The sequence below is a fragment of the Theropithecus gelada genome, chromosome 3 (genome assembly GCF_003255815.1).
Source record: "Theropithecus gelada isolate Dixy chromosome 3, Tgel_1.0, whole genome shotgun sequence".
NCBI lineage: Eukaryota > Metazoa > Chordata > Mammalia > Primates > Cercopithecidae > Theropithecus > Theropithecus gelada.
In genome coordinates, this window is record NC_037670.1 from 32545677 (window position 1) to 32561745 (window position 16069).

The 16069-nt window shown below is 36.2% G+C and overlaps 1 protein-coding gene across 1 annotated transcript; it reads left to right on the plus strand.

Annotated features, from left to right (window-relative positions):
- The first annotated feature begins 1056 nt into the window (after positions 1-1056).
- Positions 1057-1909, plus strand: LOC112621311 (keratin-associated protein 13-2-like). The gene has a single exon (XM_025380684.1). The coding sequence runs from the start codon at positions 1095-1097 to the stop codon at positions 1620-1622; it is 528 nt and encodes a 175-aa protein (XP_025236469.1). The 5' UTR covers positions 1057-1094; the 3' UTR covers positions 1623-1909.
- Positions 1910-16069: the final 14160 nt, after the last annotated feature.

Sequence of the window (16069 nt, forward strand, 5' to 3'; positions counted from 1 at the left end):
GACAAGTTAAAGTTGAATTTACTTTTATGTTTGCAAGGTGTTTGCAACTTGACTCTGAATAAGAAAACCATGATTAAAGCTTCAATTTTGCTTCTGTCTTACTGAGAAATTAGGGGAAAGTTAATGAAGCTCTCTGAGAGGTAATTTTTCCATGTATGGGTTGACCAGAGGATGTTTAAAGACCCATATAACTCTAATACTTCAAGTTAAAAGCTTCAGAAAAATGTTAACAATTCCTCAAAGTTTAAGTATAAATTAATAATTGCAGCCAAGAATCTGTTCTTTCATCCAGAAAAGAATAATTGAAAAATAAAACAAAACAAAAAACTATGAGTTGATTTAGAGCATAACCATAGAATAATGCTTGCTATAAGATAGGCTCATCAGAAAATATATGAGAAACTTCGATTTAAAGTCTTACTGAAAAGATTGTGTTTATTGTTTCCTAAGTGAGTGTCATCTAATGTAACCTCTTGTTAAGGAAGATGCCTGGTATGGAGACCCGAGATAATGGTGCACACCTCAATTCTGATCCTGAGTTCTTAAGATACCAGTAAGAGGTTTAACTGACAGATTGCTGAGACTACTGAATATAGTTAGTATTTGGAGAAATCCACTGTTTCTAGTAACAAGTAATATGCTTGTGTGGAAAAAAAAGGACAAACTATTTTCAGTACTAACCACTTATGCTCCTGATAACTTAATGGAAGTAAAGAAAGAATTTTGTGTGATTCCATTTGGTACAATAAGGACTTACTGTACTCAAATAATAAGAGGCAAGATACTCATAAATGTGATGACATATAACATTGAAGGTCAAACCACAGTGAATTCCAGGGGAAAAAAAAACTGAGTGGCTTCCTTCTAAGTGTTCCAGAGTGACTAAAATACAGCTAAGTATATGAAGATGTGATAAATTAAACAATAACCTAGAGAAGCATTTTTATAATAAAAGATGAGCAAGGAGGAGGGAGTGTCCAGACAGTAGACACACCCAGGTCTAAGATCATATATAGCTTGTAGTACAGACTATGACATTCAAACTCAGATAATCTTTCCACTATAACTCAACTGAACTCACATCTTCTGTCAACATGTCCTACAACTGCTGCTCTGAAAACTTCTCCTCCCGCTCCTTTGGCGGCTACCTGCGCTACCCAGCCTCCTCCTGTGGCTTTTCCTATCCCAGCAGCCTGGTCTGCAGCACTGACCTCTGCTCTCCCAGCACCTGCCAGCTGGGTTCCTCTCTCTACAGGGGCCGTCAGGAGACCTGCTGGGAGCCCACCAGCTGCGAGACGTCCTTTGTGGAGTCCAGCCCCTGCCAGACCTCCTGCTACCGCCCCAGAACCTCCTTGCTCTGCAGTCTCTGCCAGACCCCTTACTCTGGGTCTCTAAGCTTTGGATCCAGCAGCTGCCGCTCCCTGGGCTATGGATTGAGGAACTGCTACTCAGTGGGCTGTGGGTCCAGTGGCTTCAGATCCCTGGGTTATGGAGGCTGTGGCTTCCCTCCCCTAGGCTATGGCTCTGGATTCTGCCACCCAACCTACTTGGCTTCTAGGAGCTGCCAGTCTCCTTGTTACAGACCAGCCTATGGATCAATCTTCTGTAGATCAACTTGCTGAATTTCCAGACTTTTAAGCAAAATGCCTCAGTCTCTATGTAGAGCTGTTATCATAGGCTTTTCCAGCAATGTGAGCTAACCCCTCTTACTATAGCTCTTCATCCTTTCTGTGGCATCAAGTACTGGCTGGACAGGCTAGTTCTTTCAGACTGTGAAGTTAATGAATGTGCAAAATATAGAGTCAAATGTCTATAATTTTGAAACAAGTGATTCGTTATTACATAAGTTCATCTTATAAAGTATATGGAAGTTCAGTTTTGTTTCACCTAATAAATTCATTTACTGTTGATTCCAATATGTTCTCTTTGTCTTTTATTGGTTTTCAAAGTTTGATTTGTGATCTGTTTTGGGGGCTCCAGGCCCCCAGATGTCTTTTCCTTGGACATCCATTTCCGTAGGTTATATCGTCAGGCCTAGTGTATGGGGAGATTCTTCGGGCCTTCCACTGCCTAAAAGACAGCAAGGGCATGTCTTCTGCCATGAAAACTGGTTGGATTCTTAACAGAATTATTGAGAGAATGCTCATAATGGTGGTGTCTTTTCAAGGAAGACACCTTTTGCTGACAATTATATTTGTTTTTTGTTTACATTTTTAAAAGTGTTTAGAGTTTGCTCAGAAATGTCAACTAGGCAATTAAATATAAAATGTAAAACATTTGAATAAATCTGAAATATTATGATAGAAAAGGGAAAATAGGAAATGTTAGGTATTGGAGGGCATTATGGTTGTGTTTAAATATAGGAGAAAATGAATTATTCAGTGTGTGTGTGTGTTTGTGTTGTATGTGTGTGAGAGAGAGAGAGAAGCAGAGAATACATAAAGACTTAAGGTTTACAACTGTGAGTAATGGAAACAGTTATAGGGAGAAATACTTTGGTTTGTTATAAATGTATATTTATAAATTATAAATTTATAGAACTATTATGACCTGTGTGTTTTCTTTGGGTTATTGAGTTTCTCAGCAAGGAAAAAGGTATTATTTTTCAGTGATTTCTGCATTGAGTGGGAGTTAAAATTAGATTACTTTCAATGTTCTAGATCTTATAACCTCCCTCAGTATCCCTAGAATCCACTGCTCAGCTTTGACAGTGTGAATAAAGATAAATATTTGTAGGATGCTATTTACATCTGAGACATAAGACCTTCTCTGTTTATTTTAATTTGAGCAAGTGATTTTTTTCAGAGGTTAAAGGTAGTGTAAAAATTCAGTTAAAACTTTTTCATAAAATATTTAGTAACAACTCTCCATGAATGGGAAAATAACTTTCAAAGATTATGATTTCCTCCAATAATATGTCATGAGCTTTAATTGGTTTTTTTTCCCTGACACCTTTTCCTTAAGCTTTTTAAAATTAAACCTGAAAAAAGGGGGTATCTCTTCTCTTACACTGGAGACAATATGGGCTAAGCATGGAAGTGTGGGAACCACATCCTCTGATTATAGAAATCTGCCCGCCACAGAAACTAGAATAGAGAAGGGAAACACAGGAAGAAACTCCCGGCAACATGGAAGCCTCTGATTCCTAAGTAACTTAAGCCAGCTGTATTCATCCTTTAAGTGCTTTGATCATATGGGTCAATAAAGTCTTCTTTAGGTTTAAACTAAATAAAATAATTGAAATAAAATAAGACTTCTGGCACTCGCATACAAAGATTTACAATTAATAAAAATGTGTTGTTGGGCCAGGCGCAGTGGCTCACGCCTGTAATCCCAGCACTTTGGGAGGCCGAGGTGGGCGGATCACAAGGTCAGGAGTTTGAGACCAGCTTGGCCAGCATAGTGAAACCCTGACTGTACTAAAAATACAAAAAATTAGCCGGGCGTGGTGGCGGGCACCTGTAATCCCAGCTACTCGGAAGCCTGAGGCAGGAGAATCACTTGAACCTGGGAGGTGGAGGTTGTAGTGAGCCAAGATCGCACCATTGCACTCCAGCCTGGGTGACAGTGTGAGACTCTGACTCAAAAAAAAAAAAAAAAATTGTGTCATGAAGTGCAGTGCTACTCATTGACGTTGGCGTAAACAGGTAATTAAAAATTTTTATTAGACATAAAGGTCCTATGAGTCTGAATTATGCCATTAGCATTGAAGGTGGACTACTAATTCATCTTTAAATAATGTGGAATAAGTATAATGTGGATTATAAAAACCATTTGAGAAAACAAACTCAAAGGGGTCACAGTAGCATGGCCAGTAAGGAAGTCCTGAGAGCTAGAGGCTCATAACTTCAAATGCGGAAGGCACCAGGCCTTGCAAGGAGGGATGAGCACAGAGAAATGTTTAAAATGCAGCAATCCCACGATAGAAGGAAGGGGTGTCCAGTGACATACAGAATCTAGTTCTGTAGTGACTTGAAGAATTTCCTCCATTCTAATGCAATCTTTAAGTGGAATGCAAACTATTGAAACAGGGAGGCAGAGAGTAAAGGAGGAAATTAACATATTAGAATACTTTCAATATTTAAACCTTTCAAAGTATAATGTGAAGATTCAGATTTCAGGGATCAGACAAAATGAATATTCTTTGCCTCTTCTATTTTCTGCATGAGTAATCTTTCCTTAATATCTTATCTCTGCTAATCTCCAACTATTTTTTATTTTCTTCTCTCACCTTTTCTCTTTGCTTTTCTTCTCTCTCTCTTCTTCTCTCTATGATTTTTCACCTTTTATGTACACTCTGCTCCTCTCCACATTCACCCTTTAGGGTGCTGTCAAGTTTAGGCACCTGGTAACTGTGGGTCAATGCCTACATTGTATGATGGTAACAGAGAGTATAATGGAAGGCTGACTCCCATCATTGGCTAAGAAAAAGCAGAGTGGAAAAGATAAATTGCTTTCAAGCTCATTTATAATTATTCCACTCCTAATGACCTTAATACACCAAGTGACATCAGCTCTTTGTTCTATTCATTAGTAGGATGTGTTATAAGGTTTTTAGGGGGCATTTCTGGGAGATTAATATACGAATACTAAAGTCTGTTCATTAAAGTGAGAAGATGCAGTTATTGATGTATGGAAGCTCTTCTTTTCTAAAGTTTTATTTTATTTTTATTGATTTAAGGGTACACGTGCTGTTTTGTTGCATGGATATATTATGCAGTGGTGAACTCGGGGCTTTTAGTATATCCATCACCCAGATAGCTTATATTGTCTCTAATAGGTAACTTTTCACCTCTCACCGCTCTCCTACTCTCCCAACTTTTGGAGTCTCCAAAGTCAATTATTCCACTCTGTATATCCAGATATACACATTGTTTAGCTCCCAATCATAAGCGAGAACATGTGGTATTTGACTGTTTCTTAGTCATTTCACTTAGGATAATGGCTTCCATTTCCATCCATTTTGCTGCAAAAGACACAATTTTATTCTTTTTTTATGGCTGAGTAGTATCATATTGCATTTATGTATCACTTTTTAAAATTCAATCATTCATTGATGAACACTTTGGCTGATTCCATGACTTTGCAATCATGAATAGTGTCATGATAAACATACCAGTGCAGGGGTTTTTAATATATGTAACAATTTCTTTTCTTTGTGTAGATACCCAATAGTAGGGATTGCTAGATCAAATGGTAGTTCTATTCTCAGCTCTTTGAGGAATCTTCATACTGTTTTCCATAAAGATTGTACTAATTTACGTTCCCACCAACAGTGTTCCCTTTTCTCTGCATCCTTGCCAACATCTGTTGTTTTTGCTTTTTTAATAACCATTCTTATTACTGTAAGATGGTATCTTAATGTGGTTATAATTTGCATTTCTCTAATGATTAATGATATTGAGAATTTTTCCACATGTTTGTTGGCTGTTTGTATGTCTTCTTTGGAAAAACGTCTCTTCATGTCCTTTGCCCACTTTTTGATAGTGTTATTTTTTTTTCTTGTTGAGTTGAGTTTCTTGTAGATTCTAGATATTAGTTTTTGTTGGATACATAGTTTTCAAACATTTTCTCCCATTCTGTAAGTTGTCTGTTTACTTTGTTGACAATTTCTTTAGGTGTGCAGAAGCTTTTCAGTTTAATTAAGTCCCATTGGTCTATTTTTGTTTTTGTTGCATTAGCTCTTGGGGGTCTTAGTCATAAATTCTTTGCCTATGTAAATGTCTAGAGGAGATTTCCTAGGTTTTCTTCTGGGATTTTTATAGTTTCAGATATTACATTTAAGTTTTTAATCCATTTTGAGTTAATTTTTGTATACAGTGAAAGACATGGATTCCATTTCATTCTTCTGCATATGACAATCCAGTTTTCTTAGCACCATTTATTGAATAGGGTGTCCTTTCCCTTGTGTATATTTTTGTAGGTATTTAGCTTTATTTCTGTGTTTCTATTCTGATACATTGATCTATTTGTCTGGTTTTATACAGTACTCTGCTGTTGTGTTTATTGTAGCCTTGTAGTATAATTTTAAATCAAGAAATGTGATGCGCCAGCTTTGTTCTTTTTACTTAGGATTGCTTTGGCTACTGGGGCTCTTTTTTGATTCCACATGAAGTTTAGGCTTCATAATTCTATAAAAATGATGTTATTATTTGATAGGAGTTGCATTGAATCTGTAGGTTGCTTTGGGCAGTAAGGTCATTTTAATGATACTGATTTTGCCAATCTGTGAGTATTAGGATGATCTTCCATTTGTTTGTGTCATCTATGATTTATTTCATTAGTGTTTTATAGTTCTCCTTGTAGAGATCTTTTACCTTCTCAGTTAAATGTATTCCTAGTTATTTTTGTAGCTATTGTAAATGGAATTGAGTTGATGATTTGTTTATCAGCTTGATTGTTATTGAAGAAGATGCAATTACTGATGTAGGAAGTTCTTAATCTAGTAAGGGTGACTATAGAAGTAGTGAGCAAAGTCAAAGAATTAGAAATTGCCCTAAGTTTTTTCTTTTTTTCATGTTTGCCACCTGTCTATTTTAGTATTTGTAGGTATCCCTTTAATCTCCAGTTTGTTTCCTGAATTATACCAGTAATATCATTCCATTCCAACCTCAAATGACTAAAGCCCTTCCCCTCAAATATTAATTGCTTGAGACACTGGTTTTAAGAAATATTAATAGATTGGATACCAAGTTTATATTTATATGATTAATTTGGACTAATTAACCACATTAATCAGTTTTGTTTTTATCCTTTGTGAAAGTTTGTTAATATGCTCAAGTGTTTCATGACTTTCCAAAAGAATGAGAGGGAGAATTCTAGTTTTATTCTTCTGGACAGTGAAGTTGAAAGAAACATAACACTGTTTTTCCCAAGTTTCTTTGGGCTAGATAATATTGTAATTTTCAGTCAAACAAATTTTAGTTAAAATCTATACTCAAGTTAATGAGTGATTGTCCTCATTTCAGGGCATTTCTGCAAAGAGACAATATCTAAATTTGCTTCAGATATATATTATCTTTTTGGTACTTTACTGGCAAAATAACCCTAGCCATGTAATTGAAGGGAAAGCTGTTAACACACTCATAATCATAAAAAGAAGTGAATAGTGGCTGATTTTGTGTTTTTTAACAGCTTACTTTTTCTGCTGGGCAAATGACCACAAAGGTTAATGTCTTGACTATAAAATTGATTCCAAAGACTTCACTGTCTGTGTTCTATGGATAGTGTAAGGTGAAGAGGTGCCACTGGCTGTTCATATTCTCCAGCTTATAAACCAAATTTGAAAAATGCTTTAGCTTTGACAATCTTAGGGTAATTTACCATGGTCTATTCTCTCATGTTCTCACTAGAGAGAACAGGAAAAACAGTCAACCACATTTAGTACATCCTTGGGAGCTGCAAACTTCATTCTGGGGAAAATGATGCAGAAATGTTCTCTTAATCAATTGTGAACACATGGAGAGTAATGTTTTGTACAGAAGCCTACATTTACATTTACTGAAGCCATGAGATGGAATTCTACTCAGCAAGGTTTTATTTTGAAATTCTAGACAAGAAAAGAATATGGTTATGGATTCTAAAATGACCTGCCTTTTGTTTAGTTACTCCCTACCTTCTGTCATTTGCATATTTGCATTAGTACTGTGTGTGGGATAGTCTATTCTTTCCCTCCACTTTCGTCCTTCTTCTGAGGAGTTTTAAGTGCTAAGGAGCTTAATAATAAAGTCACCTCACCTGTGTCATACATTTGGTCCTCAGCGTTTGTTGGCTTTATATCATGGCTTAACAAACACAGAAAGTAGGGATGGATAATGAAATATCTGCAGACAGACAGACAGAACTAGTCTGACTTTTTGGATTTATAACTTTTTGTTAAAATAATTAACAAATTACTTAATATATCTCTATATCTTTATCTGAGAAATGAAAATATTAGTTAAATCATAAGTCTATTACAAGAAATATATATGATAATTATATAGAGTATGAACTTTTAGATTTTGAATTTCTTGAAGGTACTGTGCCTCAGGCATCTTTGTCCATTGCATCTTTGTTCTTCTGAGCACATTCCCCTCGATATATGATTCACATACATTTGTCAGTGTTCGTCTCCTTTTAGCAAGCAAGAAGAGCATAGAAGAGACTTTGATCAGCATTACTGAGATTCCCATAGGGCATTGCTATTTCAAGCATAAGCAAATAAATTATTGTTTTTTCAGCTATGGCTAAAAATAAATGTTGTCTAATAAAGTTTACTTGTAACTAAATTAATATATTTGCTCTTCTAAATTTTAACTGTTGTGCTGGATCTGAGTAAAACAGGTAGAAAAACAAACAAGAGCATCAACCTTTTTTTAAAGTAATCTTTTACCTGTTGAAATACTATTCGGGGCAAACCCCTATTAATTACTGTAGCATATAATGATAGCCACTAAAAAGTTAGAAAAAAACCCAACATTAAACCAGAATGCCACCAGGCACCCATTTGACTACCAGCATAACTAACACATTCTATTCTTGATGGTAACAGATAATCATGAATACACTATGATTTTTTTAAAATTTTTATATTTTTAGATGGTATCCATGCAAGTTTCTTATATGCATATTTTGCATGGTCGTGAAGTCTGAGCTTTTAGTGTATCCATTACCCAAATAGTGAACATCTACTATGATTCTGTTGGGGATGCCAAATAAGATGTAGCTTAATGATGGTCTTGAAACTCAAAACGAATGGACACCATAAGTTATCATCTTTGCCAGCTGAACTGATTGGAAAGGCTAGCCTTTCCAATATGGATAGCCGCATTGCCCTCAAGTTGCTGAAATCATGTAGAATTGACACTGTCCAAAGGAGTCCTGCCTGTTAATAGGCATATAATTCCTGAGTGACTAAGTGTCTTTGGTAAGTCATAACTTCATTACCAACACTAACAATCTTCCTAAAATGAAAGAAGAGCTAGGATAGTTCTAGTGGAAGGTAAAGAGTTTGTAAGGATCACGCTGCTTTAAAAACAGAGGAGTCGGGGCTGCTAGGTCTAGTAACCAACTGATATCCCAAGTTTTGCCTGGTCTCCCATGCTGTCCTCCAGATAACAGGAGTGCTTGATCATGAGAATGTCATGCTCAAGGTCCCCACTATGGTCTCTGTACTTCCAGGATTTTCTCAGTTTTTGTGCTTTAGAAACATTCCTTAGAAGATTTAAGCATTAAGTTAATAATGTATTTTTTTACCTGCACATTACTCTGCCTGCTGTGAGACTGAACCTATTTAAATTGTCAAAGCATGTAAATCCTGAAGAAACACCATATATATTTATTTATCTGAATTCCCAAGTCTAACACCAGCTATTTGCCTTGTAAACATTATGGAATCTCTCAAAAACTTAATTTCCTTAAATGTAAAAGAGAGACAATGAATGATAGCAATTTGATCATGGGGTTACGATGAGAGGCAAATGATAGGATAAGTGAAGCAGCCGGAAGAATTTCTTACGTACAGAAATCACTCCATAAATGTTAACTATTATTAGACTATAAATGTATGCAACTTATGACCAGAAACTAAATGCACATGGGTGCTTCGAGTGAGCCATATACATTGTATTCTTTTATGCACCCTAAAATGAAATATTTATCCTAAACATATCATTTTTTTGCGAAAATGTTTTAAACGTTTAGAAATTATAAATATTTAGCAGATTTTATACCTTTAAAATGTGTTTAGTATTTAACAACATATATTAGTTGTTTGGCACATTTTAAATGTTTAGAAGCCTCTAAACATTTACACGGTACTCATGTCAATTTCTAAACATTTAACGTATCCACTAGAGTACACAATAGTGTAATTCATTCCCTCCCAAACATCATACCTATGTAAACAAAAGTGTGTTTTATTCTGTTTCCTTTGTATTTTTATCCCGGGTATAACCTAAGTCGCCATTCCCTTAATGCTTTTTTGTATCCATTTTTTAAAATTTATTTTATTCTATGAGCCTTCTGGTTAGATCCATTTCTTTGCCATTAATTTCTTGTCCTCACCAATGTCTTTTCTTCTCCAGGCCACCACATTCCTATATCTAGGCTCATCTGTAGATGTAATTTCCCCTCTCTCATAATAGGGAAATGTGACTATCTACAACATTACTTTGGAACTTTTTATTTGTTCAGCAATTTTCAATGTGCTTGAAGCAAATACTTTCGTATTTGTTTTACTGCTTATAAACACAGTTCCTAAGGGGCCATTAAAAGTTTCCACACAATAAATGTGAGAGATTACTTTTTTTTTTTTTTTTTTTTTTTGAGACAGAGTCTCACTCTGTGGCCCAGGCTGGAGTGCAGTGGCGCGATCTCGGCTCACTGCAACCTCCGCCTCCCGTGTTCAAGCAATTCTCCTGCCTCAGCCTCCAGAGTCGCTGCAATTACAGGCACTCACCACCACATTTGGCTAATTTTTTTTGTATTTCAGTAGAGACAGGGTTTCACCGTGTTGCCCAGGCTGGTCGCAAACTCATGAGCTTGGGCAATCCGTCTGCATTGGCCTCCCAAAGTGCTGGGATTACAGGTGTGATCCATCGTGTCCAACAGAGAATACTTTTTTAAAGTATTTGGCCTGAAATTTCTATCTTCTTAACTAATGTAATTTAAGTCCACTTATATAAGGCATTCTGTATCCATCCAACTGGTAAAGAGAGCCAAGTAGAATTTTTTTTAATAAAACTTTTTCAATTTTTGTAGAGCATCGTGATGATGTCTATCTCCTATATTAGTTGTTAGTAAACACAAACACATGCTTGGCAATATGGCAAACCATATCAGGAATGACTGAGAAAAGAATCACAGCAAAATATAAAACTGTAAGCAGGGAGGAGAAAAAGAGCTACATCTCAGCATGCTCTAAGTGATCCTCTCAGTCAAGAATTAAGCTGCCAATGATCGATCCAATTGCTTTGACCATACAACAATCATCTGAAGTCCAAGACTGAGAGTAAAGTGGCTTTTGGTTATAAAATACGGATATGCGTATTTATGATGGTATTAATCTTTTCAGCTGAAATTGGACAACACACTAAGGAGATGTTCCTAGGCAAATTGTAGGGCAAAAGAATAATAAAGCTGGGCATTTAAAACCTCGTACCCATAGCATCAGAGCACATAAGCTTCTAGGCAATAAGGTGACATTTAGACATCCTTTGACACTAATAAAAAGTGAATCAGATCCAGCAGTCACACATTAAGCTGCTACACTGGAAACTTCTCTTCCTACTCACTTGGGGAACTCTTGCTCTACTCAGTCTAATCCTGTGTCTCTTCTTACCCCAGCTACTTGGTCCACCCCACTGACCTCTGCTTTCCTAGTCTCCACCAAGACGGGTCTCTCTGTAAGACTCTCAGATGAGCTACTATAAGCCCTCCGGCAGCCATATATTGTGCTTTCTATGACAGGGTGCTTTCTAGGCTATGAATTCAATGAATTCCAGTCTTTAAGTTATAGACCCAGTAGTACCCAAAGCTTGAATTACAGTCCCAGCTTCTTGCCACCCAAACTACTTCTCTACAAGGAAAAGCCTGTCAACTTACTTAGACCAATGTACAGGCGTGGCTTCTACGAATGGGCCTAATGCCCCTTCATACACTGCCAGGAAATGCTGCTGTCCCTCATATTCATCTCCACAAACCCCGTTTTAGGAACTGGCTGACCATAAACTAGTTAGTTTCTCTCAGAGAGAAAGGTTCTGTCACCGTTATATGATTTAAAAAAAAAAAAATCAACATTAAGAAACTACACTAAAAATTTATGTCTGAAAATAGAAATTATATATAATAGAAATTAGGGGATATTTCATGTGCTCTTGTTAGTTTACAATGTGACAGAAATGCTATTATTTAATATAGCAGTCTTTTAAGGAATTCAAGTATAAACAGTTTTTCCTTGAGCTCGTTTTAGTTATTGGCTTACTGAAGTTGCATGATTTTTACTATGACGAATTACTATTTGGATAACTTGGCTGTTGATTTTGTCAGAAGCAACGTGAAAAGACAGCCCACTTTCTACAAGTAGGGAAAAAATTCCATAGCCTACAATAATTTTTAATCCAAGAATTACAATTTTTCTACATAAAACACTAACAAGGTTCAAAAGAATTCAGGATATGTAAATGCAAAGGATCTAAGACTCTATTTAGCTTTGACTAGTAGCTTCCGGGTCTGAGAGAACAGCAAAAGTGATTGAATTTAATGGAGTATGACACACGTCTCTAAAGTCACTTATCTTCTATTAACATACTTCCACTCGTTTTCCAGAGAAAGATTAAGACATGCCTCCTTCAGGGATAGGGCTATCTCTCACTCATCTCCCTATCCTCACCTCTCACCACAATGCCTACACTTCACTGCATGCTTGCTGAATTTACTTGAAATGAATCTCTCTAGCTTTCAAATTTCGCATTGCTATATTTAAAAAATTGGACAGGATGATTCCGTTTAACAAGTGTTTATTTAGTATTCAGACTATAGATGGTATATTATAGCTAAGTTAGGGTGCAAAGGAATAGAAGCAAGTCTGGACCAAGTGGTACTGATTAAGAGGGCAGTTAAGACTCCTCTGAGTTTACTGTTGTAAAACATCCAAGAGGAGGTTAGAGGTCTAGGAACAGGATAAGATAGGAGATATTCAGCAATGATAAAACCAGTAATTATCTAGTTTATCATTAAGTATTTATTGAACAACAATAGCTATTAACTTTGACTACTCTTGAGCTGAGAATTTCATGTCAAATAAGAAAGAACACAGGTAGTATTTGCCCCCAACTCAACTTTAGATATTACAATTCAGAAATGTGTCATTCAAAGAGTGGATCATAGATCAGGGTACAGGGTAAAGCAGGTATGTTTGACATATGATTTCCTTAAGCTGAAATTTTTAATCATGCAAGGCTTCTTAAGGAAGGTAGCCATGCATTCATTTGCATATTGATATACACACTTAACTCATGGTCAATTGGTGAACTGTCATGGACTGGTTTGTTTAGTAGCACTGCTGTATTCTAGAAGAGTCTAAGAAATAAATATTTTTTAAAAATTAGAATTAAGTACAGAGATAATTTAAAAATCACAACAGGAGAACCTACTTTATCTTGAGATATAATGTTTTGAGGTGAGAAAAGGCTTAATTATTTTCATCCAGATGAAGAAAAAATGTTCAAGGCAGAGAGAAGAGTGTGTCTTTGGATTAGAAAATAGCTTCAGATACTTTAATGTGGAACAAAGACCAGTGTGTTTGTGAGAAAGAGAAAGAACACTGTATGAACATGAAGTCAGAGACATGAGCAGGGACTCAATTACACAGCTTTACAGATCATATAGAGGATTTGTTTCATCCTCAGTGTATGGTAAATCAATCAGGAAGTTGTAATCAGGAAAGTGATATGACTATATTTCTGTTTTCAGATCTGGCAGAAAAATGGAAAAGAAAGGAAAGGAAAAAGAAAAGGAAAGGGAAGAAAAAAGGAAAGGAAAAATAAAAGGAAAAAGGAAAGGAAAGGGGAAGGAAGGAGAGAAAGAAGGAAAAAGGAAAGAAAGAAAGAGAGAGAGAGAAAGAAAGGAGAAAGAGAAAGAAAGAAAGAAAAAAGAAAAGAAAATCAGGCAGGAGTGTAGAAGAAAGACTGGAGGAGACTTTTTTTAAAAAAAAGAGGCAGACAATCTCGACATTATTTTTGGTTGTTCCACCAAGAAAGGAGACTACCTCAGACAAGGACAATGCTTTTCCTCCAGGGCTAATTTTGCTGTCTCCCCTAGGCAATTTTTGGAGACATTCTTAATTGTAATTTTAAGGGGGAGGTGTGCTACTGGCATCTAGTGGGTAGAGGCCAAGAATACTGCCAACTGCCTTGCAATGCACAGGATATCTCCCCACAACAAAAAACTATCCAGCCCTAAATGCCCCTGGTACCAAGGGTGAGAAATCCTGAACTACACAGAAAGCAGTAATAGGAGTGGATAAATGTAAGATAGATTTGGGAAATAAAATGGCCAATGCTCAGGGTAGATTGTGTATGTTAGGAGGATTCTAAATTGTCTGAGTTAAACAACTAGATAGGTGGAAATGCAGTTTACTAATAGGAGACAAAAATATTTCTGCCTCACAAGAGAAGAGCAGAAGTTCAATGTCATACACATAAAAGTTCAACACCCTTATGAAACCTTTAAGTGGAATGGCAAGAAGTACTTGGATATTTAGGTCTAGAATTAAAAAAGAAAAAGACTATACAGACTGGAAAGATAATTTGAATATTTAAATGTCACAGAATATGGATGGTAGTTGAAGCCATGGAATGGAGGTGTCTCCTCTATAGAGAGAATATGTCCAGAGATCAATACCAAGTCTTAAGGAATATTATGAAAGAAATTCAACTAATGGTAACAAAGAATTAGTCAAAGTTCGATAGGGGACTAGAACTGTAATCTCATGGAAGTCTATAGATGAACATGATTTAAGGTTAAGGACATAGTCGTCTGTGTTGAATATGGTTAAATGTTCGCATGAGATCATCTTAAAAACATACATCACGTTTGGCAGCATTGAGGCTACTGCTGACCATATCAGAGCAATTCCAGAAGAGTTTTAAACCAGACAGAAACAAGATGGTAACTGTATTAGTCCATTTTCATACTGCTATAAATAACTGCCCGAGACTGGGTAATTTAGAAAGGATAGAGGTTTAACTGACTCACAGTTCAGTATGGCTGAGGAGACCTCAGGAAACTTACAATCATGAAGGGGAAGCAAGGCATCTTCTTCACAAAGCGGCAGGAAGGAGAAGTGCTGAGTGAAAGGGGAAGAGCACCTTATAAAACCATCAAATCTTGTGCTAACTCACTCACTAACACGGGAACAGCATGGGGGAACTGCCCCCATGATTCAGTTACCTCCACCTGGTAATTCCCTTGACACGCGGGTATTATGGGAATTATTGCAATTACAATTCAGAATGAGAATTGGCCAGGGACACAAAGCCTAATCATATCAGTTATTGAAAAGAGAATTAAAAGTGAGGTAGCTGACAAGCTGATTGCACGCCTCTTTAGATAATCCTGATGTAAAATAAGAAGAGCTATATAATCATAGAGAAAATGGCACTATTTAAAATTTTTGGATTGAAGAAGATTGAGCATGGTTATAAGGCTGAGAATAAAAGAACCATTAGAATGAAAGAGAATGAAGCAATTGGAAAGAGAAAAATAATTGAGGAAGGCCCCAAAGGCAATTTTGCTTGGGGTATGGATTGAGGACAGATATTGAGCATCACTTCAAGCACTGAAATTTGTAAGAGATTTTGATTTTTAAAGTGAACATATTGATATAGTCAAAGTAAGGGAAATTAAGCACTTCAAATGAGATGTATTCAAGAATATGTACAAATATGAGATACATGCTAGAGGGCTATGTTTATGGAAATACAAAGTGAAGAGAATATACAATTTCTCTTAAGGTTCATGCATTTGCATCATGTAAAGTGCAAAAGTAATTGCAGTTTCTGCAATTACTTTTAATGTCAAAAATCACAATTACTTTTGCACCAGCCTAATGGAAGAAAGAACTGGACTCAGAGCCAGAGACATGTATTCCAATCCCAAGCTCACAGCTTTTTGACTACATGACATCGTATCCTCAGTTGACAAATTATTATTCTATGATTATAGCTCCTTCAATGGTATGAAGCATTAGTATGAAATCCACGAAAGCACTTTCAGATCCAAACAGCTTTATAAAAAGGTGACATGAAGTGATGCAAACTATTTTGGCAGAATTTCCTAATTCAGTAAATATATAACCATAATATTTGACCTTTCTCAAAATTTATTTAAATGTGTTTAAATTCTTAGAGAGATGTTTTCTAATTTACTTAATAAAGAAGTGGCTCTTTATATTTAAAACTATTGTATAAAGCTGGGCGCAGTGGCTCATGCCTGTAATCCTAGAACTTCGGGAGGCTGAGGTGGGGAGCCCAGGCGTTTGAGCTCAAGCATGGGCAACATAGAAAGGCCACATCTCTATTAAAAA